This window comes from Cyanistes caeruleus, chromosome 9 (assembly GCF_971803275.1).
Source record: "Cyanistes caeruleus chromosome 9, bCyaCae1.hap1.1, whole genome shotgun sequence".
Classification (NCBI taxonomy): Eukaryota; Metazoa; Chordata; class Aves; order Passeriformes; family Paridae; genus Cyanistes; species Cyanistes caeruleus.
In genome coordinates, this window is record NC_141709.1 from 30,880,185 (window position 1) to 30,905,102 (window position 24,918).

Sequence of the window (24,918 nt, forward strand, 5' to 3'; positions counted from 1 at the left end):
CCCAGGATCCTTGTTGCTCTCCTTAAATATGTCTGCAGGAAAAAAAAACACAGTCATGAACCTACAAATTAGCATTAAAGTGAGTTTTCAGGTTGGTAGGACTCCTTTCAAGCTATTGAAAACACCCAAGCCATGTTTGTTTCACTGAAGTGAATATCTAGCACTGAGTTTCCACTCACACTTGTCTTGTGGGGAATGACTGGGCTTAAAAAGAACTACTATTAATTAGCATTATCCTGGACTTGGTTAACATATGCACATGCAGATGAGCTTTGAAGTATGGGCATTTCCATCATTTTAGAGTTAGATAATCTCTAATAAACCTCAGTGTCATTAAAGATAGTTCATCCCCTCAGCTCTAACCCTGATATCATGTTAAGCATCGGCATCTTAACCAACTCTCAGTCTCTTCTCAGTTATTCCTCTGCCAAAATAATCCCTCACAAATCCTCTGCACTCCTCTGAGGGCCTGCACTGATGTCCAGTCATTCACACTATTCATTTTAAACTTATTTCACAGGTATACATGAAAAGAATTTTTCTAAGATGTAAGGATTTTAGCTTTAGATTCCATCAATAGCCACACATTCACATTCAGGCTGGGGTGTCATGCAAACAAAGCAGGCAGCTCCATCCCAAGTGCCAAGCACAGAGAACAGCCCCAAATGGAGCACATTCCCTGACCACTGTCCTTCCATTCACTGAGCAGGACAAAGGTCTCCAGGAAACAGCAAGATGAGCTCAGCTCATTAAAAACTGTATGAAAATGTGTATCCTGAAGGGATGTTAAATGAGGCTTACACAGGCAACTTTGAGGCTCTGCTTCCTTAGAATTTTAGTGCTTAACCTTAGAGCCCCGGCATTTCTTTAATGCAATTAAACAGAGGCACAGATATAATGTATTGCTTTAGCTATAGTCTAGCACAGGGAAAGAAAATAGGCAAGAGACATAAAGAATTCTGTAGGTAGCTTTCATTTTGATCTCCAGTTTCTCTTGAGCACTGCCATCCTTCTGACATGCTCACCACAGCAGAAGCTGTGTTCTTCCACATCCAATTTTACTTTGGAGGGCTGGTAACATGATTTTTAAAGAGACATTTCAGATAGGTGCATTTTTTAAGAAAGAACTATAAACCATAAACATCCTACACTAGTAAATACAGCAAACACTGAACATACTAGGTACTCATGTCAATATTAAACTTAAGTCATGCTTCAGTACAGTGTACACCCAAATTCCCTGGTGCATTTCATTCACTTCATGTGACTTTGGACATTTGAATTCAATTTAAAACTTACACAGGCAACACAAGATTGCAATAAAAAAAGAGAGTGGTTCATCCAACTACTACTGGTGTTTTTGCCTTCCACCTAGTTATCAGCACATTATTGTGACGTGTGAATATTACCCTCTTATTACTTTCAAGACAATTTTTTATTTAAAATGAAATTAATAGCTAACCTCAAAAGACTGAGCTTAATTTCATTTCATTCCCTGAATCATCCTTTTCACTACACAATTCTCCCTCTAACTAAACTAAGAGCATAAGAGGTGTAATTATAGATCACAGATTAGCTGTTCAGCATTTGCTGGTGGTTGAAGCAGGGTAGACATTAAAGTTGGCTCCAGAGGAAGCTGCTGCTCCTGTCACTTGCAGAAGAATCTGCTGCGAAATGTTAATATTTAGAAGTCAAGGCTGCAGCTGTCTGTGGTTTTTGGACTACTTTGCAGGATATCCTGTGGCCACTGGAATCACTGCCAGGGGGATCTGGGAAAGGAAAAATCCTCCCAAACCCTGCAGTCCACCAGACTCAGTTACCTCCCAAGGAAGATGCTGGAAACACAACCATGCCAACTTCTTTGGTTCCACTCCTAATGACTTTTGTGTTGATGGAGCAACAGCTTCTTTGCTTCCCTGACTGCCCCATCACAAAGAGATACCACACACCATTCCCACCTCCACTTCAAACTTGATCTACCTGGAGCAAGGAAAGGCAGTTTTGGGACTCAGCAGCCGAACAACAATTCGCCCTACACTTCTCCTGTTTGTAATGCTGTTTTGCAGCAGTGAGTAATGCTGTCTCTGGGAAATGGAAGTGAAAGCTACTCTGTTCTTGTCAGAATAATAATGGATATTGTGTTGGCAACTGCTCTCCTGCATTGCACAACTGCATAAATAAAAGGAATTGGGAAAAGCCAATACTGGAGTAAATAAAGGGGGTAAACTCGCTTGCTTGCAAATAAGTGATAACTGGGTTTGGTGTTTCAGCCTGGGCAGTGAGAACAGGATAAACATGGTGTCTAAATCAGAAGTGATTTCAACCCCACTGATCCTCATCTGTGGAGAGAGGCTCTGGGGAGAGGCTCTGGCTGCTCAGGAGACTCAAAGCAGAAACCTTCTGCGAGGCTGAACATCTCCACATGAGGTTTTACAGCCAGAACCAGACTGAAGACGGCTTTTGGAAACTCTCAGGTTTAGTTCAATAGTGCCCCCACTCACTATTGTTGCAAGGAGCAGGAAAGATGCCAACGAGCATTAAAGTACATCCCATTCTTTTTCGTACAAAAGACCCCCACAAACACATTACTTAGTTAAGCAAACAAAATATTCTCACATATGCAAAACCAATCAAATGTAAAAACAGAGAAATGCTCTTTCTCCTGTCCTTTTGCCAACAACTAGCTGTAATATATAACAGGGTTTAGATAAAAATAATACAAATAGGATGTCATTATTTCCGAGGACATGTTTATCTCTAATTCACTTTCAAGAGAAATGTTGTACCTCACAGAATCACAGAACAGGCTGAGTTGGAATGGACTCACAAGGAAAACTCTTTCTACCACTGGACAACCCAAATAGATTTTATACATCTATAACATATTACCTTTATTCTGAAGGATCAATAACGTCCCTATTGATCCTATACATAGAATCATGCATGAGGATCACAGCCACATCTTTTCTTTACTCCTGAGGAGCACAGTGAATGTCTGCCATGACATATTTATTACAGGAAGTCTGAGCCTATTACTTGGCCAAATTCCCTACATATTTCTTTGAGCTCTTAAAGAGGAATGTACCACAAGGCATGAATGAAGGGCTTACAATTTCTGTAACAGTATTTCAAAATGGCACCAATTCTGTGGGTGAGTTTTTCTTAACCAGAAGTGGTCAGATTAAGGAGACAGTTATTTTTCAGCTAAAGTTCTTGTGACTAATATATATATACACCTTAATAAACATTTCTAATTCAAGCTGCTTAAATACACAAACCAAACCCTGCCTGTGTCTGTTAACTTGTGCATTCCTCCACAGCTTTTTCTTCACAAGCTGATTAATGAAATTACTGTGATGTCAACACTGAGAGAGTGAAATGTGCTGGTTAAAGCACAAAATAAGAAACAGGATCCTCGGATTACACACCAAGCTCTGTCCTGATTTGTGCTGTAATCTTTGGAAAGTAATTGAGAGATGAGCACTGGCTTTCGATGCAAGGATCTAACCACCTTTGAAATCAATTTACATTTCCCCCACATGTACATAGATCAAGAAAGCTCATGATTTTCAATAAATTACAGAAAATTATATGAGACTAATTTTCCTTAGTAATATGAAGAAGTATACACTGCAATAATGTGGACAGCAATGCTAAGTGTTATTTGTTTATTTCAGGGAAAATTAGTTAGCAATTGAATACTGGGATCGAGCTAATATTCCAAATTTACTTCTCTTTGATATACCTTCAGCAAAATGGGAGCAGTTATCAACACAGCTGATACCTTTAATCTGAATTACACAGTGAGCAACACTTTACTGCATTTTATGGGAAATTCTGCAAATAATAACAATATTAATGGAAAAGGCAAAATGTTTCAGAAAATTACAAATGCTCAAATGCACGTAGTGCAACATGCTGACAGAAATGTTATTCATCAATATTTATTAGGCAAGAAAATATCTCTGGATGAAGAATACTACAAAAACATTATCATCACCAACAGTCTTGTCCCTGTAGAATATTTCTCTGTGAGCCATATTAGGAAACTTCTACTAATCCAAACCTCTGGAGGTATTTTAGCTACTAATCTGGATGAATTAGGTCACTCCTGCTCAGTTATTCATTACACGATAGAAATTTCTTCCCTGAACCCTCTAAACAAAAGTTTCCATTCACGAAGGTTCTAAAATGAATTTTGAAATTTTGCTGAGAGTCTTTTCAATGACTGCAAGCAGAGAAAAAGTTTCACTGGAAATTGATTTATTTGCCTGTTTAGAAGTTCTATTTCCTTATCAGCCCCAGCCCCACTTTCTCCATATTTCAGTCAAATGTCAGAGGTAATTTTAGAGCGTAAGAGGATGAAGCCAGAAACAAGGTACAGCACAGGCTGAAGTGATGCACAGGTGATGCTCACAGCTCCCAGAGCATAGCAACACCCACCTGTATCCAGGGACTGTGCCATGACTCAAATCCTCTCTGGAATATGCACTGCATTGAGCTCCTGATTACTGCTTTAAACTGAAATGTTTGGATAACTGTTAAAACATTGAGAATTGTAACAAAAGCTCGTTGTTCTTAATATTCAACAGATTATTGATTGTTCTGTTCTGCTGAGGAGCAGCTAAATAACACCAGCCTCAACTTCAGTTTAGGCAGATTTTCCTCAATTAAAAGCAACAGTAAACATCATATCTGCGACAAGAGACAACATCCATCACCCCCAAAGAATCCTTCAATTAACAACCACAGACCCTCTTTGGTACACGGTATTTAAAACAGAATTCATGAGCTCTCTAATTGATGATAGGCTATTGGATAACCCTTGTTAATTATAGCTACACAATGCCAAAATTAATGATTTTCCCACCCCCTTTCAACTTGAGAATGAATTCATAACTTATATCAACTCACAAAAGACGTGCAATTAATACTGTCAGTAATAATTTCACAAAAGAGATTTGTTAAAGGCAGGCACGTGGACACAATTAGTGTATCAATTAATGTTGCTGTTACTTGATCTATAAATTATTGAAAAACTCATAGCTACTGCAAGGAAACAAAGCAAATCCACTCCCAGTCAATGAAAGAAGCTCCTATGTTCATTATTCATTAGATCAAATTTAAATTTTGCTGGATCCTGTGAATCTTGGCCACATAATCTGAAAAATAAACAAACCTATACCAATGTGACATCTTGAAATGCCTCGTTACAGTGATGATGCTTAAACTGTTGGTAGTTGATCACAAAGTTTCTTTTAAGAAGTTAATTCACTAAAAAAAGTAATCCACCATCACTGTTCATAGCACTTATTAGTTTAAACTGAAATTCCAACCTGGAAACATAGCTGCAAAAACTGCTCAAAGATTTCTGTCAGCAAAATTGCAACTTTTACATCGGAAAACCATCTTTACATCAGAAACTTTACTTTTACATCAGAAACCTCCAATCCACTCCTGAGCTTAGCAATGATTCATGCAAAGACTGGATTCAAATGAGGTCTAAGAAGCCCGAAACAGGACAAGGGTAGCATTAGGCACCTATGATGAAAAATGACAATGACAAAACAACCTCGTTTAAAGGCCTCCTATCCCCAAAGGCTTTTAAACTAACTAGGTAGCTCCTGTTTGATCTTAGTCTGACTAGAGTTTTGCTCCTGGGGATGCAGAGGTTTTCCTTTAGATAGTTAGACAGACCCCAGCCTTTCATTAGTGCTTAAAAGACCCAGGAAATAGATGTGACTCTGCCACAGGCCCAATCCACACGCGAATGGTCCCTCAGCCACTGCTTTCCTTTTAATCAGCAGTCAGGAGAGATAAAATGGGACAGTTAAGCTTTTTGCTGTCGTGATCCCAAGAGGATGAGACTCAGATCTCCCACCTCCAAGCCAGCTCTGCCACGCAAACCCCCCTGGTGTAAACTCCTCACCTGGCATGAACCAGCCCCCCGCGCGCAGCCCGCTCTCGCTCTCCCTCCTGGAGCAGGGCTTGGGCACCTGGAAATCCATCCAGCCACGACACTGCCCAGCTCTGGGTGAGGAGAGGACCTCCAGCTCCAGCACAGCACGTCACACCCTCTCTAAATGTCCCATTCCTACTGGCTGGGTGCAGCAATCCCTGGCTTGGCGCCCTGCCTGCTCTGAGAGCTGCTCCCAGATGCCACGTGCTTCCCACACGCTCTGGAAACCCATTAAAGAAGGGAATCTCACCCAAGGGGACCTGAGCATCGACTGTCATCATGCTGGGTGTCAACATGCCCAAGCTCCTCTCTGAATCTGCTTCCATTTTTTACAAGTCCCTGTCGTGTTGAAAATTGACTCGGGAGTCTTACGATGGGGGATGCAATGAGAGATGGAACTGCAGAACAAGCCCCAAGCCTCAAATAGAAAAATTACAGAATTTAAGTTCAAGAGAAAGAGATTAAATCTCTTGAAAAGTCCCCTGGCCTACCCTAAGCAGACACAGATCTGCACTGAAATCTGGTAGCCTGGCTCACTTCTTTACTGACCTCCCAATTTCAATTTTTCTGTTCAGCTAGTTTTGCAAGAAGGGATTTTCCCAGGCAGTTATCAGTGTGAATTCAACATCAATGCAACACATTTCCCCCAGAGAGGTTCTAAATCAATTTTAATTCCGATAGGCTCGAGTAAATGTTTTCAATTTGATTCAATAATCTATACACACTTATAACAAGGCTTTTCCCCCATGTACTACAAGACAAACATGGTTTATGTTTCGAACAACTCTGGCTAGTAAAAAAATTCTAATTTCCTATCCTGAACAATACAAATGCACAATTTTTATTCACTTCTTAATGAACTGGATGACATAAACAAACAAAATAAAGTCAGCATTTAAAAGCATTAGTTGTATCATTAATTCTCTAAATGCTTCTTAAAGAACACATGACTTTTGGCAAATGCACCAAAAAAAGAAAAAAACTTATCACCAAAAGAAGTCCCCAAATTGAGCTTTCTAAATCTCCTGAGAATTTTTCACAATTTCCACTTAGAGAGCAACATGAAACCTCTCCAGGATATCTTTTAAAATGTGAGCAAGTTCTCAAAAAAAGATAATTACAAGGAAGTTACCAGCAGATTTCTGCAAGTGCAGCATGAAGAGTAGGGCTGGAGGTGGGGGTGGCAGAAATATAATCTCCTCTAATAACACCTAGTGCACTTTAAGGCTGTGAAATGGAATAAAGTGCAGGAAGGAGGGCTCTGGAGGTCAGGGGGAAACACTGGTCCTCAAGAGACAAGGAGCTTCACAGCACAGGGAGGAAAAAGTGACCATCTGGAGAGGAAGGGAGGTGCCTGGCTCACCTCTGCTCCCACAAGGGTATTTCCAGGTCAGTTAAAATTCCATCCCCTCTGCCAGGAATATAACCAGGAAGCATTTCTAGAGCCCACCCAACCCTGGATCCATCAGATCAATACGAACTGAATAAAAGGAAAAAATTTGTACCTGATTTTTCAATAGCCCGCTTTTAAGGTTATGCAGGGTGATGAGGTTATCACACAAAATTACAGTCTGATATGATCATGTAAATATTGAACTTACCCACAGAAGATCAGAGCTCCTCAGCTGTCATTCTGTGCAAACAGCAGCTTCAGAGAAGGTTTAGTATTTAAGTTCTTGTCCTAACTGTGGTGACAACCCTTCAGTGCTGAACAGGACACTGCCTCACAAACCAGCTCAGATGACAGTGCAGACACTGCAGAGCTGGCTAGAAGCAGAAAGCTAATGGCTCTAAAAACACCATGCCTAAAGAGAAGTGTTCCAAAGGGAACTGCTTTGCATGTGACTACAGAGTTTTCTCTGTGTTCCCAGCACATCAAAGAAATATTTGGTGAAATCTTTGCACAAGCATTGTCACTCGTTTGCAGCACAAATCAAACTATTTCCCTGTCACCCAAAAGCCAGCAGTCTGTGCAACAGAGCCTAAAAGCAGTTACATGAAATCCTACAGGAACTTCACACATTCCACCCTTCTGGCAGGGAGTTAGTCCATCCCAGCAGCAAGACTTTGCATTCAAACTCACAAAATACCATTAGAATCCTCCTGGACTTTTTTTCTAACCTGTCCAGGTTATTTAATTGTTAACTAACGACATCACAGTGGCTTTAACCCAAGGTTAAAGGCAGGCAGTATTACCAGAAATGTACAAGTCATTGCTTTCTTTTTGGCCATTGTACATCAATAAGAACTGCTCACATTTATCTGACACTTTATGCTGTTTTATAACCATACACCTTACAAATCCTAGGAATTAACCTTGGTTTTATTTCAACACTCCAAATAAGAAACACTACCTCACTGGATGAAGAGTATGTAAGATTTAGCTGGGTCTACACAGAAGATTTAGGCTGACATCAGGAAAGAACCCAGTCCCGTGCTCCAACTCCATGCTAATCCCCATCTCCTTTCAGTCACCCCAGACCTCCAGAGTGGGATATGGATGTGGGACAGACATTCCATGCAGTGCTGTGAGCTGCAGAAGGGCAGGAGAACTACCAGAACAGCAGATAATACAGCGAAAGAGACCTGTCCCTGCTCTGGGTGGAGAAGGATGCACAGCTTTTCCACAAGTGCAACACAACACTGGAAAAACACCAGAGCTGAAATTCCTGTTTATACAGCAAAGACTTATTTCTTGGGAATACTCAGTTCCACTGTATAATCAAACTCATTGATTAGCAACATCAGAAACTTCATGTTAGCACTTGCTACCTGCCACTGCTCATAGTTAATGAACTTGGGAAAAAAAAGGCAAAAAAATCCCCGTTTTTCATGTGTCCATCACTCCCACTATACAGAGGAGGGCTCCTTTGTTGGAACACAGGGAAATGCATACAACTCAATGACAAGTAAATGAGCACACCACGTTTCTTTTGACTCTGATTCTGTGGGATTTGAATAGCAAACAGTGTGTGCATTGTGTACCTTGTCTGTGTGAAGCATTCACTGCTCCAGCCCTGGGGTGGCTGATGGGATCGGATGCACGGACAACGCTGAGCCAGAATAATCCTGGGGATGTGCCACTGCCATTCCCTGTCCCTTCCAGCTCTCCAGACACTCACATCACTGCCACACAACATATTTTATACTCCCCCTCAGCACTGAAGGTAATTCTCAGAATTTCCATTTGGGATATAGAATCAGGTTTTGGGCAGAGAAGAGCTCAGTTATTGTGATTTATGGAAATGTTTTTACAAGTTGGATGCTGAATATTTTCTTAACATAAATATCAAGTTCCTAAAAGAGTTGCTTGCTTGTTTCAAAAGTTCCAGCCTCCAGCAGAAGAAATAACATAGGAGACACACATCAAAAAGATGTTATCCATATTGCAAAGAAATGACATTTTTAATTTCCTGTCTGCCCCCAAAAACTAAATGATCATACAACCAAACCACTTTAACTTTATTTGCCTTAAACATCTTAGATCACATTCTCATGTACATCAAAGTTCCCCTTTTCTTGCCTTTCCAAATTGCAGCTTTTTTTATCTTAAATGAATCATTTTTGATTTGTGAGTGTAGGCCTAGAGCAGTCATAAGGTTTTTAAGCCATCTTCCTGAACAAACACTTGAAAATTTTTAATTGCTGTGTCTTCTACAAACTCTAGGATAAAGATTTCTGATACAAAAGCCAAAGGGAACACAAGGCCTTAGTAACTGTTTTGGTAGAATTGCTGCAGGAAATGGTATTGCTGCCCAGCAGTTCAAGTTAATTACAAGTAAAATTTGCATTATACATATATAAGCAAAGATGAGATTTTGTTTGTCTTAGAAAAATGAAAAAAACCCCTCAGAAGTAAATGGCTAAATTACACATCCCCAGAAAGAAACAGAATGACAAACTCCAAAGCTCATATGAAAGTTCCGATCTTTCTGTGTCGAGTATTAAAACTATCAAGTATGATTATTTTCTTTTTGTTTTACTTTTTTATTTGACTAATTCCTAATAAATCTGTTTTCAATCTCAATTTCATGTGTAGGTTTAAAAAAATAGCCAAATATGGCTACACAGAACAACTACCACTGGAATTCAAGGTCTTGGGCTCCAAGCTCATCAGTATTTAAAATCATAAGCAATTAAAATAGTAATAAAAATGTAAGGAGAAAAATCCCTACTAAAAAATCTTTAAGCAAGCATAAGCACCAAATTCATATGGTCCCATTTCTCACACTTAGCACTCATAAGAACTGTTGTATGGTCTGAGGCAACATTGTAAATATAAATATGAACTAATCCAACCTTGTAAATACAAATATGAACTAATCCAACCTTGTAAACACAAATATGAACTAATCCAACCTTGCATTTCTCCACAGCTTCTCCATAATTTTGAGTTGTAACTGATCTCTCCACAGATTGCTGCCGAGTTCTCTAACTTCACAAAGTGTCAGTAAAATTCAAATTCCAGGAACAGTAAAATGTATTTATCAGCAGAGAAAGAGAAAAGTGATCTTTAGTTAAGGAATTTTAAGAGCTGTATTTCTCTTTGTGAACCATAAATATTATGCAAATATTTTTCTTGTATTTCAAGACATATTTCAATAGGATATATTTTTTATGTCAGAGAATTAAACCCCATATTTCTGTACCAGACTTCCACTGAGCTTAACAAATCCCACTTTTCACTGAGCACACAGATAACAGAAGAGCCACAGATGTGCCAAAGGTGGCTGATGTAGGAGCTGATTAAAGTACAAAACACACACAAATAAAGAGAAATGAGTCACTACCTTTCTTTTTGGAGTCTTTCTTTGTGCTGGTTTTAACAGCCACTTGAAGTTCTGTCTCAGTTGACATCCTATATCCTTAGTCCTCTTCACACAGATCCAGGATCTCGGTCAGGCTCATTTAGAACGTCTCTCCAAGAGAATAATTTAGCCTTTCAGATACTATAACCCAAACAGTTCATCTCATTCACTCCTTTCGAGTGCTGTTAAGGAAGGAAACAAAAAGGAACAGTCATTTTCTGGGTTTAAAACATGAAAGGAAAATAAAAAAGCCAAACCACTGCAAAGGAGAAACACATGAAGTTCTCCATCTACTGAGCCAAGTGTCCACGATTTTAGATGCTTGAACACGGTTACCTGTGATTACCTCAAGCATCTATATTTGAGATATTTTGGCAAATCTGAGATGCCTCCACACCCTAGAGACACTGCTCAGGGTGTACAGAAGACCAGCACTTCTGGACCAGCAGCTGGAGGACAAAGACCACCTTGCAGGAAGTAGCTGGAAATGTCACCAAAAGCAAAAAAAACTGCAAGGACTCAATTCTTAAATGCACCAATTCCATATTTCCAGATAGCAAGTAGAGATTTTTACTCCTCCAATTGTTTTTCAGTGCTTTCACTCCCTTACTTGAACAAAGACAAATGAAAAATGTATTCATTGCTTATGCTGAGAACATCATACTTTGCCACTCCTCTTGCTTATGATAATGTTTCCAGTATAAAAGACTCTGTCTCCACACAAACAAAGCTGCAATTTTAACACCCATCTAGTAATCCTTCTTGCAAAGATCTCTGAAAATAGTTAATAAAACCCATGAAATACAAATGAGGTAGGTGCAAAAACATAACATTTAGAGAGGTAACATTTAGGGAGAAAGCTATAGTTTTACATTATGTGTTTTTTTGGGGGACAAAAATGCACCAGCTGTGAACCCACAGCAGGAATGTGCTGGAGCAGGATGAAGGAAGCAGGCCTGGGGATGTCAGGGCTCTGGAGGCAAAGAATACACAAAGAATAAACATTTAAGCAAAAAAGAACCCATTGCTCCAATTCCTTCCTGCTTTGAGGGATGAACCACTTATTTGAGCCAGTCTGTCGAGGGCAGAGGACCAGACTGTCCTGAAGCCATTTATCAGGGTGTTTCCTCACCAAATGCATCTTCTTACTGCCCTTTCTTTCTGTGAGAAAGTTCTCATTATTAGCACAATTATAGAGAAGTCCATCTGGCCTGTGGGAACAGCTGCCCACTTATTAAATAAGCATTTAATAAAGATATTAACCCAGCATATCAGCTGGTTAGATGGCCACGGATTAAGTGCAGTTAGAGTTATTTACTAATGTACCTTCTTTGTCATTTAAGAAAGTAACAGACTGCAAACACTGGAATAATTTTGACACTTTAAATCACTTTTCACAGTAAAGGCTGTGAAGCCACCAGTACTTTCAAATCCAGGCTCTTTTAACATTTTAAAATGCTTCAGTAACATTACACTGCCATGCGCCGTCTGAAGTGATTTAATACTGCTGAAGTGTGTCAGGGGCTTTCTTTAATAAGCTCTTCAAATCTGTCTGTGTATTATAGAATATTCAAAGATAGCTTTTCAAAATCTGCTGAACTGATTTTGAAATACAAAATTCCCTGTTCCCCCCTGTGTGGAATCTGAATAAGCACCGCACAGCAAAAAAAAAAGGAGGAAAAAAATAAAGCGAGGCACAAACTGAAGTTGCAGCGCTCGCTGAATACACCTGCTTGGTGTAGCAGACCTGAATAAACCAACAGCATCCTGATCAATCTTCTCAGCTGAGAAAAGAGTAGGAAAGGACAGATCCAATGAAGGCTGGACAGGGATGAAAAGGAGGAACAGCTCCCAGAGTGAGGCTTCCAGGATCCAAGCGCTCTCTGGCCAGGTCCATGGGCAGGGAGAAGCCTCTCCCCAAGCACAGCTGCTCGGAGCAGGGCTGGGGGGAACGCCCTCGCCCTCCTCACTCACGCTTCAGATCCCCCCACGAGCAGGGAGAGGAGCTCTGTGCAGAACAGATGTCCCTCACAACCCCCATCTCCTTCCCCTCCCCCTGCCTGCAACCCAATTTAATAATATTTAGTTTTACAGCACAGTAGGGATGCATCAGCCTTTACAGCTCAATGGCACTTACTTAAAGCATCTCTAGAGTCACAGCTGGATTGACAGTTTATTTTTCCAGAATTTGGATTTATATTTACCTAAAGGTTAACTGCATAACTCTACAAGGAGCACTAACATGAACCACTTGACAAAAGGGAAATATTTATAATAGGTCCACTTATTAAAAAAATAAATTAAAAATAAATACCAAATACCCCCGGGGTCCGTAGTTAAGCAAGTTTTAATGTCTTAGAAGACCATTGTGGCTACAAAGCATCAGGAATGTCATCTCCACTTGTCAGCTATTTCCAACAGGACAGCTGAAATAGTAGCATCTGAATGGCACTGAATATTTTAAAGTAACAACATATGACTGCTATCTCATTTGAAACTCTCCAGAAAAGCTATATCCCCTCGAGGCTATCCCACTGAGTAATATTTTTTAAAATAAAATGCATGTCTGTTTTTGGACAGGTTCATATATTGATTTACTTTCAAACCTAATCAGGTCATACTCTCGCAGGCTCATAGATCCTTGAATAAAGTAATAGGTATCTTTGTAAAGGAGCACATAAACATCTGTCAGACACCAGCTATAGTTCAAACTGAATTTGCTACAGAGACAATTCCTCCAAAAGTGTAGGTCTTTATGTAAGCCACATTAGTAAACTTTCATGCACTGTCCATATTTCAGCCGTTTATTACCCAGATGAGAATGGCAGTCAATCTGCTCCTCACCGCAACAGCTTTCATTGTCTCCTCCAATCTAGGTCACCGTTGTTAAATACCACAGCCTCCCAACTGTGGGAAGTACTGCAGCATGTGTTTTATCAATGAGATGCTATTTGCTTTGATCAGTTCTGCCACATTTCTCTCCCTGCTCTGAAGACAAAATTTTGTTAGCTGCGTTTCTAAAAAAATAAAAAATAAAAAATCCATCGTCTTACACGTATCCATCCACTCTAACAATCTCCTTGTGTGCCTTGTTACTGCTCCAGCTATTGCACTGTTATGTGCATGCCTCAGCTTTTCCTAAAGAGGATTCTGAGCTCTTCGTTTTAACAAAATACTGACATTTTCTGTGGCCTTATTAAGTGGCTACAGCAGGAACACAATCAGCGCATTCTGGAATTAACTGGCTCTTAATTCCAGGAGAACTTCATAAGCCTGCATTCTCTATTACTCCTACTCCAGCACAAAACCTAAAGCCTTAGCAAAGAAATATTTCTGCAAATTCACTTTGCCGTTAGGATTAACACAGGTTGAACCCTTTATGCATGGGGAAATTAGTCCCAAGCTCCACACGCCTCCCCCACACGCCTGTGAAACAACAATTTCTGTCAAATCATTTGTCTTTTCAACCACGCTTCAGTGAGCTCATGTAGGGGTTATTAGGAGACTTCCCCTGGCCCAAGTTATGAAGGAGGTCAGACAAAATGATCATAATACTTCCCCTCTGGCTTTCAGCTACATGAATTAATTAATTTTCTTCAGGACTTCAAAACTTAAGAAGTTCCCTCCCCTGAAACCAGTTTCCATCTGCTTATATAAAAGAAAAGCAGTCTTAGAAAGGATTTGTAACTAAGCCCTGGCATTCCCTAGGTATTTAAGTTCTCCACAGCCCCAAAATAGGATTTGACAAGAGGATGGTACCTCCCAAACATTGGTTTGACAAAACAAAAGCCGTGCTCCCATCCTTAGCTCTTGCTTTTATATACTCTGGAGTCTTGCAATTAATTTTTTTCACCTCCAAAGAGCCCAACATAACCATGTTGATGCCCAACAAGTGCTAAACAAAGCCCAAATATAGTAAAAGGGTAACATATAAGTGAAAATAGAAGTGGAAAGTGCTGTGATCCTGGAAAACTAAAATCAGTTCAAGTGTAAGGGTCTGCATCCAAGGGAGAAAATGTTACTCATCCACTTCCCACCTGCCCTCGAAGCCTAACACAGAGAGCAGCAGTGGGACCACACACAAACAGACGATGGAAAACCCATCCTTGCCACCAGTGCTCTTTGTAGCCTCCAGGGAGAGGGGCCAGGAAATCCTCTGGTGCTGCTCATGCTGTTTTGTACTCATCAGCCCATTTCCCCAATGGTCAGGGCAGGCGAACATCAGAGGATTCATCTGTCACAGCAGGCACTGTGCTAATTCCAAAAGGGAACCCAAGGGACTGATCCAAAACCCACTGATACACTGCAGTTAACAAGGCCTGCAAGGAAGAACCAGAAGAGGAGGAAACTGAGGTAAAAGAGAGCTTAAGACGCTGACAGAGAGGAGAAAATGAGGAGGAAACAAAAGCAAACAGGAGAGCAGTCGGTGACACTTCATTACAGCAAATTCTGTGAAGTGTTTAACAGGAAAATCTAAGCCAGACCATGCACTGAAATTCTGGCTGGCCTGCCACAGAAAACAACCTATGTTGGATTGTTCACAGGTCTGTTCTCTCCTCCAGTTTTGCCATTTGCCCCCAGAACAGCAGAAAGCACTGTTTCCAGTGACAAAGCCAAAGGACTCTCTTTTATGGCACCCCATGCCAAGCACTGCCTTTCCCTGCCATTTCTTTACTGGCATTTCTGCAGCCTGTAAAGGTGAAAGGAATTTTACCGTTCACACTCACAAACTGAGATACTACACAAACATTTATTTCCCTACAAACCCTCCCCTGGAACCCAGCACCCTTCATCTCCCACTCACTCCCTAAATGACACAGCTTGTTAAGACTCACAACTGCCTCCAGATGCCATACTTGGTTTTGTTTGCTCTAAAATGCGCATGTACTTCCCTCCACTCCTGATTTTCCATATATTAAAATAAAGGAAGGAGTTTTATCTCCTTTATTCAGCTTTCTGTACTATGTCTGTAGTGTCGTCCAGAACAACACTTCCCAAAAACCCTTTCTAATTCTTCCAATATCAGAAAACTACTTAGTACTCAAACCACAGCATTTCATTTCCCTTTGTATTTAGTTGATGTAGTTGAATGTATTCATTAAACATTTCTCATATCTCCTGAAAACAAGAAGTTCTTTTTTTAACAAAATCCTGCATGTTACTTAGGCCAGTAACACATTTCATTAAGTTTATTTTGGTTTATATTATGCTTCATTTTTCTGTCTCTAGGGCATCTTTCAGGCACGTTACCCAGTTCCTCAGATGGGGTAAATAGCACCACTGAAGCAGATTCATTACTGAAAGAGTGTCTTGGCAAAAACCTGACCTATAAAATATTTCTAAAGTAAGACTTTTATTAGTATTCCAATGATGGCAGGAATAATTACTGAAATTCCTCCTGGAAATCACTCCATGTCATGGTGAATGCTGCACTCCACTCCACCAGTTATTCACCAGAAGTGCTGCAAATTTTCTACTCACAGAAAATGCTGACCGGATTTAAAAGACGCTTTTCAAAGGAATGAATTGATTTCATCAACATTTTTAATAGCAAATTACTAACATTTCATTTTAATATTCCAGTTTCTATTTTATATTATACAGGGCAGCATTCATGGAACAAAGGCAAAATAGAAGACATGGACATGCTTTAAAGGATTTTTGAAATACTGAAAGTATGGCATTTGAATTCAGGAAAAACTACATCTCTTCTGCCCATGGAGCAGGGAATGCAACTCCAGCCCAGGGAGCTGAAAACCAGGAACAATCCCAGTGTGCTGGGGATATAGATACCGCACTCATTGCTCCTTTAAGTGCACTCTCTGACTCAAAACTCCATTCAGAGTGCTTTTGTAAGCTTTAGCAGGGTATCACAACAAAAAGGAGCGGGCTTAAAAACTCCACATCATTCCTCTGATACCACATTAGCAGATAACAGAGGAAATCATTCAGATGGGACTAGAGATTGCTCAGTGAAACTGAATTACCTAATGCTCTTCCCCTATGAATTGCATTACTCCAAGACTTCACTACTCCCAGATTCCCACACTGTTGACCCTGGAGCAGAAAAGAGAAGGAATTTCTGATAACACAGTGCAAGAACAAACAAGAAACCAAAGTCACAACTACTCCAAGCACAACCTGGCTGCCACCCGAGCCCCACCAGCAGAAACTGCCTCACCTCCACTCCAGTCAATAAAGTCACACCAGCACAAAATCAATAGTGTTGCATTTGACTCATACTGCCATAACTCCATCCATCTTAATGGTGTTGGAGTTACACCAGTTTTATGCTGGTGTATCTGCATCAGTGTCAGAGAAGTTACACCGGCGTGACTGATGTAAACAACATCAGATGAACCAACCCCTCTACGGCTAAAATTCAGTGTTGTCAATTCCAAAGCCACGAGAAAACACAGATCTGTACATTACCAAAGCAGGCCCTTTGGAATTTATTTTTGCAAGGCAGAAGAAAGGCTCTTTTGTGATCCTCTCGACACCAAAGAAACAGAGACTAAGAAGGCAAAGAGGACAAAGTACACAGTTGGGATCACAGTATTCTGTAATTAGAGCTGTTAAATGATTACTAAAGTGCAATGGTGCAATCATCACACTGAAGGGAGAAGTGTGCAGTCAGGAGCATCACCAGGGAGAAGGTAAAAGCAATGTCAGACACCACGTTTCATACTGAAATGCAAATTCCTCACAATCAGAATCTGTCTTCTAATTGGAAGAAAAGGTTATGGAATTAAACATTTTGCATCCTGGACAGCTCAGCATATTCTAAAGTAGCACAATAAGTTGAAGGCATCTTGTTCATCTCCTGTCCTTCACAGAACTATCTTGATTCAGCTCTGGGTTTTGTTTAATTTCAAGATCAGTACCTTAATATTTCAAGTGAGACACGAACTCACCTTCTCATTCATTTTAAATAAAATAACAGCATTGTACCTAATTTAAGCTATACTTTGAAATCTGAAGTAAAGTTTGGAATGATGCCTTACATTGACCTTCTTAAAGGATGTGAATTTTGCACCAATTTTTCCAGGTCCCTTTGAGATTTGTTCAGGCACAAGAGCTGACCTGTACATTGTGCCCTTCCATTCTCTGGAGCTTCCTGAAACTACAGCAAAGCAAAGCAAACCCTCCTAATACCAACAATAAGAAAAAGCCCCTTTGCCAGGCTCTTTATTCACTGCTATTTTTCAACACTCAGCCCTTGTTCCCTTGACTGTTAAGTATTAGAAAAACTGATCAAAAGAATTCACCTTGCTGGAAAATGGACTTTTGCTTTATTACGTCAAACTCAGCCACCTGACTCGTACCAAAGTTCACTGTCTAGCACAGCAAAGGGGAAAAGCAAGAAGCTCCTGGGACTGTAAGTATGAATTCACACCAACAGGCAACAATTACCTCTACATTTGTGTTCAATGTAGAGCTGACAAATATCAATATTTTGAATTATCAAGTTACCTAAGTAACTTCCAGCACCTGAAGGGAACCTACAAGAAAGATGGAGAAAGACTTTTCACAAGGACATTTAGTGACAGGACAAAGGGGAACAGCTTCAAACTGACATAGGGTAGGTTTAGAGCAGAAATTAGGAAGAAAATTCTCTCCTGGGAGGATGCTGAGTCCCTGGAACAGGGTGTCCAGAGAAGCTGTGGCTGCCCCATCCGTGGATGCATCCCAGCCCAGGCTGGACAGGGCTTGGAGCAGCCTGGGATAATGAGAGGTGTCCCTGCCCATGGCAGAGGGGTTGAAACTCAACGAGCTTTAAGGTCCCTTCCAAACCATGCCATTCTGTGATTCTCTGATGAGTTTTAGCTGCAGAATTACTTTTGACCATTCCATTAGAGTAGTTCAGTCTTCAAACCATGCCTGAAGGCAATCCCACAGGACTGCTGGGATGAACAGCAGGCAGGCTCCTGCATGATACCAAACAGAAGAATTTCAGGACAGCTGCTAGGTTTCACTGGAGAAATTTCAAATAAATAATTTTCTTGGAATCACTTATCTGTTCTTATTTCATTTGTATCTGATTAGATTATACACTGCTCCACAAATGTCTCTGCTTTCTATCAGTAGGAGTATTAACCATTTTCAAAGGGAGGAGGAAGCATCTTCCCTAAGAAGTTTCTGTGCATTTTCTGGTTTGAGGTAAGATTCAGCAGCATTTCTGAATAATAACAGACAGTGCCCTTCCCACAATTGGAAGATACACTGAAAATAAAAACAAAGCCACACAACTATCTAACCCTTGGAACTGTGTGGGCCAAGTGTTGTTTGCTGTATCCTAATTCCATACAAAGAGACATCCATACAGAGTCCACACTGTGACATAACCGGGTGTGCATCACCACCTCACACCCTAACAGGGCCAAAGCCCAGGTGATCAGGTTAGGGACCCTGCAAAAGGAATCACTTCCAGGAAAAGAAAAACCAAACCACTTCCAAGCTAACACGTCTGGGGGGGAAAAAAAGGTGTTTTATTGTTGAGATGGGGAACTTAAGCAGTTAAATGAGTACAAGGATCTGCATGAGTAGTAACACATCAGAAAATAATGCTTATTTTCAAAATATTTTAAAAAATCACCAAGCAGCATGCAGTGAGGAACCATTCACCTTCTACTGTCATGCTACAGTTTATTCTCTCTTGGAAGCAATTACAGGACAAATGCCAAGCTACAGAAGGTATTTTTCCAGCAGCAGCATCTGGCTTCTTGGCAGACTCCTCAGGCAATTTTATCGGAAGCTTTAGAGATGCTGTTGGGTCAGTCCTGGTTATATTGCTTCGGAACTGTCTGGCAGATTCTTCTTCCTAGATGTCATAATCCTTCTGATTTACCTTGAAGGAATTAGCACACTTTTATCCATTTCAAAAACAGTTGACCTGCAAGGCATTTCTGGGCTGCCTACAGAGACACAGTAAAAAGTCACTGGTGTAAATCTGTGCGCCTTTGAACCAGCAGAATTTCAGCACCCGGTGCCTGATGCATCATCAAGGAAACAAGGAAGCCATGCAAACATTCTCTGTGTGTGTGTGTGTGTTACCAGTAAATTGAGTGCATTCTTTATGATTAAAGGAAAAAAAAAAACAACACAAGATTCATGAAAGATTAACTAGTTTAAAAAAAAAAAAAAAAGGTAGGATTCTGTTCCTTCCAACTCTGCCATAAAGGGCAGGAGGGGCTGGTGAAAGGGAAGATGGAGATGTCCTTTGCTCCCCCCCTACCCAGCCCTTCCCCCTCAGCAGCTCCAGCTAAGATCTGCATTATTCTGCAGCTGTGATCATGATTAATCCTCATCCAGAAGGATGAAAGACAGGATGCTGGTTTTGCCCGCCTTCTCTGCCTACCAACAAAATCAAGTCCACAACAGAAAGGCTTTCTGTCAGTTTGGGGCTGTCCTCTGGAATTCATACAGAGAAAAGGGACAGAATGCTATACAAAGTGAATTTATAGTCCATAATACAGGTGGGACCTTCCTACTTTTAAAGACTTTTGTGCAATCACTTACATGAACTATACTTCTTAATTTAAAAATAATAATCGTAACAACAACAATAACAATAGTAGTAATAATAACAGTAATAGTAATAATAATAATAATAATAATAAAGATATGTTCATTACCACTACTTGCTTTATTTAAGGCATTCCCAGATATGCTCAGATTTTTATTTTTTTTTTCTTTCAGAGATGTTTCAGAAACTCCCACAAAACCCTGTACTAAGTTATTTTCTAGGAAAAAGAGTCCTAATGCCCAAAGGTAAATACTAAAGGAGCAAGTAATGTACTCCATAATTTAATAAAGGACTATAGATCTTGGATTTTCAGTAACAGGAGTATTCACTGAGCAGTGTAAGAGCAGACTGACAGCACTAAGAAAGATACACATATCCAGGTCAAACAAAAAGCCAAACAGAGCTCTGTCATCAGCCCAGTGCAAATAAATCCAAGCAGACACAGACTTCAGACTTGGCTAATGTGAATTGACTAATATAATTCCATTTTATGCAGGGAAAAACATATTCTGATTGTGAGCCAGCAGTGCTCACAAGTTCTAAATTTAGGTATCACTAGGGCCAGGTGAAGCATTAAGTGAACAAATCTGAATTTTATCCGTATCAAAGATTTATCCTGTCCAGAAATTACCTACCCAAATTTAAACCATGTATTCACTCCCATTACTGCCTACACCTTTTGGACATCCCTATTCATTAATTAAAATTTCTGCAGAATCACAGTGCTCATCAACAAGGCAGCCTGGGCTTTAAAATGCTGTGCTGTGGCACACACTGAAAAAATCAATTATTTAGGCTCCAGTACGTGAACAGAAGTTACTGGCACAGTAGAAAGCAAGCCATATTTTAGGGGAGATGCAGCACATATTCTCTTGTTTACCAGCTGGTTCCTGTGAAGTGCTGAGCAGTCACCATGATCAGGTGAACATTTGGATACACACTGAAAACTGAATTTCCAGTGATGCCCTAGATTTCACTGACTACACAAAAGAGATGAAAGCTGCACACAGAGGCAAACAGAAGGTTTCCTGGATGCAGCAGAGATCTAAAATATTTTCATGAATTGCCTTTGATTCTACAGTCTCAACAAGGCCTGTAAACTGAGAGAGCAAACACAAATAACCATCAAATGGGTGCACTTCAGTAAAGCAAAAAAAATCAATTAAAAATGGAAATAAAATGTTGCTCTCCCTTGTACACTGCTCTCCTGAAACACCTGGCACACCTAAAGCAATGTACATTACATTCAAGGGTAACATACCCTGATCTGAAATAAAGTCCTTGCTGTAATGAAAAACAGTTGTTGTGTCGGGTGAGTTTAAAGCCAAAAGGTGAAGAATTTCAAATCCAATTAAAACGAGAGGGAATTCAGGAATGCAGAATTTAATTACTCCACTTGGAAGGCAGCCAGGGCCATTGGACTAAGCACCCATGGCCTTGTGAAAGAGCCAGGGGAACTCAAAGGAATTCCAGCGGTCAGGCCCCTGGCTCCTTTCTCCTTTGAGCAGGCACCCTTGGCAGCCACTGCCCTGTAGCTGAGCCCCAGGGAAGAAGCAGCTCCTGAATTCCAGCCTTTCCAGCAGCTCCTGCCTCCCAAAGCCCAGCTGGTATCAGGCAGGCCTGGCCTTGCCCAGCCTGTGAAGCCAGGCAGGCTCTCAGCACATGGTGAGGATGCAGATGATGCCCAATTAAAGCCGTTCAGATAAATACACGTTCAATGAAGTTACTGCCTATGCACCACTTGAACATTTTGGTTTGGGCTTTTTTCAGATCAACAGACTAAATGGCAGGCAGTAATAATACTAGTTTTTGGAAGAAGTGTGATGTTTGTGTTACCAACTCAAGTTAATTAATGAAAATAATGACAGAGTTACAAAATCAGGGATGATTAAGAACTTGAAGACCATCCCACCCATTTCTCTGCCAAGGAGGATTTGTTCTTAGCAGCACATTAATTCTGTTCTTCAGCAAACCTTTCCAAATCACAGGAGCAGCAAAAGTCCCATCAGAGGTGTTCACACTTTCAGGCTGATTCAGAAGAAGAAGTAAAACCTGGGAATGGAAATCCCACCAACTCCCTATCATTATTCTGAGTTAACTGCTCAGAGATTATCTTGAGCAATTACTCTCATCCCTTACTGCACACACATTCCAAATACCTGTAATCCTCAGTCTGTCCGTGCTAAACCAATCCATCCCCTTCAGGTAAGATCTAATGGTAAAATCACATTCCACTGGCTTTATATCCCACACTATTACAGTCCCCATTATTAAATATTGCTTATTAGTTTGTACTTACAAAATCAGGGAGATGTGATTTTATTGCTTGCAAATCATCCTTACGTGAACCTTACGCTGTACTTACACTTCGCTCTGCTCTTCCAGATAAGCTTTTTGCTTTCTGCATATTTAAATAGTAACTCTAATTATCCCTACTTGATTGCCCTCCTCTTGCAAAGCCTTTCCACGGGATCATCTGCAGTGAATTCTTCATCCCACTTAGATTTTAAGAAGCCTAAGATTATATTATTTAATTTTAATAAGAGCATAGGGATGTTTCTTTTTTTAAAAAATGATGCATAACGGGTTTCTTCTTCAGATATATTTTTATCCAAAACACAGCAAGAAGCGCAGAATAATGATTATTATTACACTGGGAATAGTAACACAACAGAACAGTGCCTAGCAATAAAGTCAAAAAAAAATAACCAACCAACCAACAAAAGACTACTGACATGGTGTCACATCGGCAAAGAAAAGTTCACTTAATTTTCTAAACATATTGCTTCTTTTGCAAACAATGCTTAGAAGAGTTTTCTGGATTTATTTCAAATCACAGTCACAGAAAACACTTTATACCTGCATCTCATAGGTTACACAGAAACTACAGGCACCTACCTACACAGGAGCTGAAAGTAATGGTATTTAATACATTAGCTCAGGTAGTCCAATCAAAGAAATGCACATTACATTTAGCCCAAAACATGTCAATAAAATTTGAGTCAAAACTAATGCTTCTTACAAGAATTTTATTTGTCTTTCTGACCATTTTTAAAAGGATCTGGTTACTGATGATATTTGGGTTAATTACAGCAGTGTCTGGCAACACCATGTGTTAAAGTTGTGTGATATTTCCCTTTATGAGTTCTGGTTTGAGCTCCTGGTAACTTTAGCACAGTGAAGTGCCAGGGCTGAAGTCTTGCATGACACAAGCAGGAGCAATGGCACACAGAGCTCAACCTCTGAGACCTTGTCCTGCTGCCCCAAGGCATGAGATCATCCCCCTGTCCTCCTCCTCCTCCTCCTCCTCCCCTGCTCAGCAATGAGCACAGACAGTGCCTGCCTTTCTCACACAACCCTGACTTGGATTCTCCAGCACTGTCTGTACCTAAAGGTGTCACATGAAAAGAGAAGTTACTCTGTGACTGCACACACAACTTTTCATTCCACCTGGACAATGATAAATTCAGCATCTCTTTACTGATGTGCTTGGCGCTGGAACAGTAATTTACTTTTTTTTGGTGTAATTCCATGCAGGAAAAGCAGCAGTACAACAGCCACACTGCAGCACCCTCCAGAATTCAGCTCACAAGCTGCATTCCTGCAGCACCTACTCCTGCAAAAGTGACATCAGCAACATGGGATCTGGGTCTGGCAGCACTGACTCTCTTTCAAACATGACCTGGGAAAAACAGGATAGGGAAGAAAAGCAGGATGTTCGATTCTAGCTGTGACTTTCAGGTCTCTGTGTCAGAGGGGTGTCAGAAAGTTCTTGTAAAGACAAAACACAGTCCTGAGCTCTGAATGCTCAGAGCACTCACTACTTCATTAAATGCTACATTATTGAGCACTATTTTAGTAAATAAAACCAACCAACCACACAGAGACTTTGTGGTGTACCTTTAAACCATAGACTTCCTTTGGGAAATGTGATATTCAACAAGAAAAAAATTCTTTCTCTCATCTCTGGTCCTCCCCACGAATTAGATCCCACTGGGGATGTGACACCACCTCGGGAACACAGCAAAGTACCAAGGTCAGCCCTGAGCCAGCTGATTTCAGGTGCAGCACTGAGGAACGCAGCATTCCCCAAAAGGAGACCCAGCTCAAGGTCTTGTGCTGTCCAGGATGATGACAGAGAGGCTGAAGGTAAAGTTACACTGGCAACAAATGCTGAACACCTCAAAGCACATACTTCATATTACAATAGTCATTAAAATATTGGTTTTTTTCACCAAACAGGCATTTCTACCAGGATTGAAGTCAGGAAGGACAACCAGATTATCAACAATGACAGGTGAGGAAGCCCAGCCTTCAGCAGCACAGTAACCTTCTAGCACCCTATTCCAGAATATTCAGAATATTATTTGAAGAATAATTCTATGTGAAGCTCAGTAAATATGTCATTTTTTTTTTAGATGAAGTAATTTGATTCTATTTTTAGCCATTAAAGAACATTTGGACTAACAGATTGAAAAAAGTTCATTCACAGCTTTAAATATGACTGTTACAAACTCTCTCCCCTGCTGCCCATAAAACTAACAAAATCAAGGCAGAAATTACATTTATATAGTCCTGAAAATATTTTAAAATCATCATTAACATGTGTGATTTCATCTTATTTT

At 40.4% G+C, this 24,918-nt stretch overlaps 1 protein-coding gene across 24 annotated transcripts in view; it reads right to left on the reverse strand.

Moving 5' to 3' along the window:
• The window catches only part of DAB1 (DAB adaptor protein 1), a 418,255-nt gene that overhangs the window by 100,698 nt on the left and 292,639 nt on the right, over positions 1 to 24,918 (reverse strand). For 23 of the 24 annotated variants that reach the window (XM_086841652.1, XM_086841649.1, XM_086841645.1 and 20 more), the window contains one exon: positions 10,750 to 10,949. In XM_086841652.1, the coding sequence (XP_086697778.1) occupies positions 10,750 to 10,816 (67 nt within the window). In that variant the 5' untranslated portion in view covers positions 10,817 to 10,949. Of the gene's footprint in view, positions 1 to 10,749; positions 10,950 to 17,199; positions 17,284 to 24,918 lie in introns of those variants that run through there. The other variant, XM_086841656.1, reaches the window with a different exon arrangement.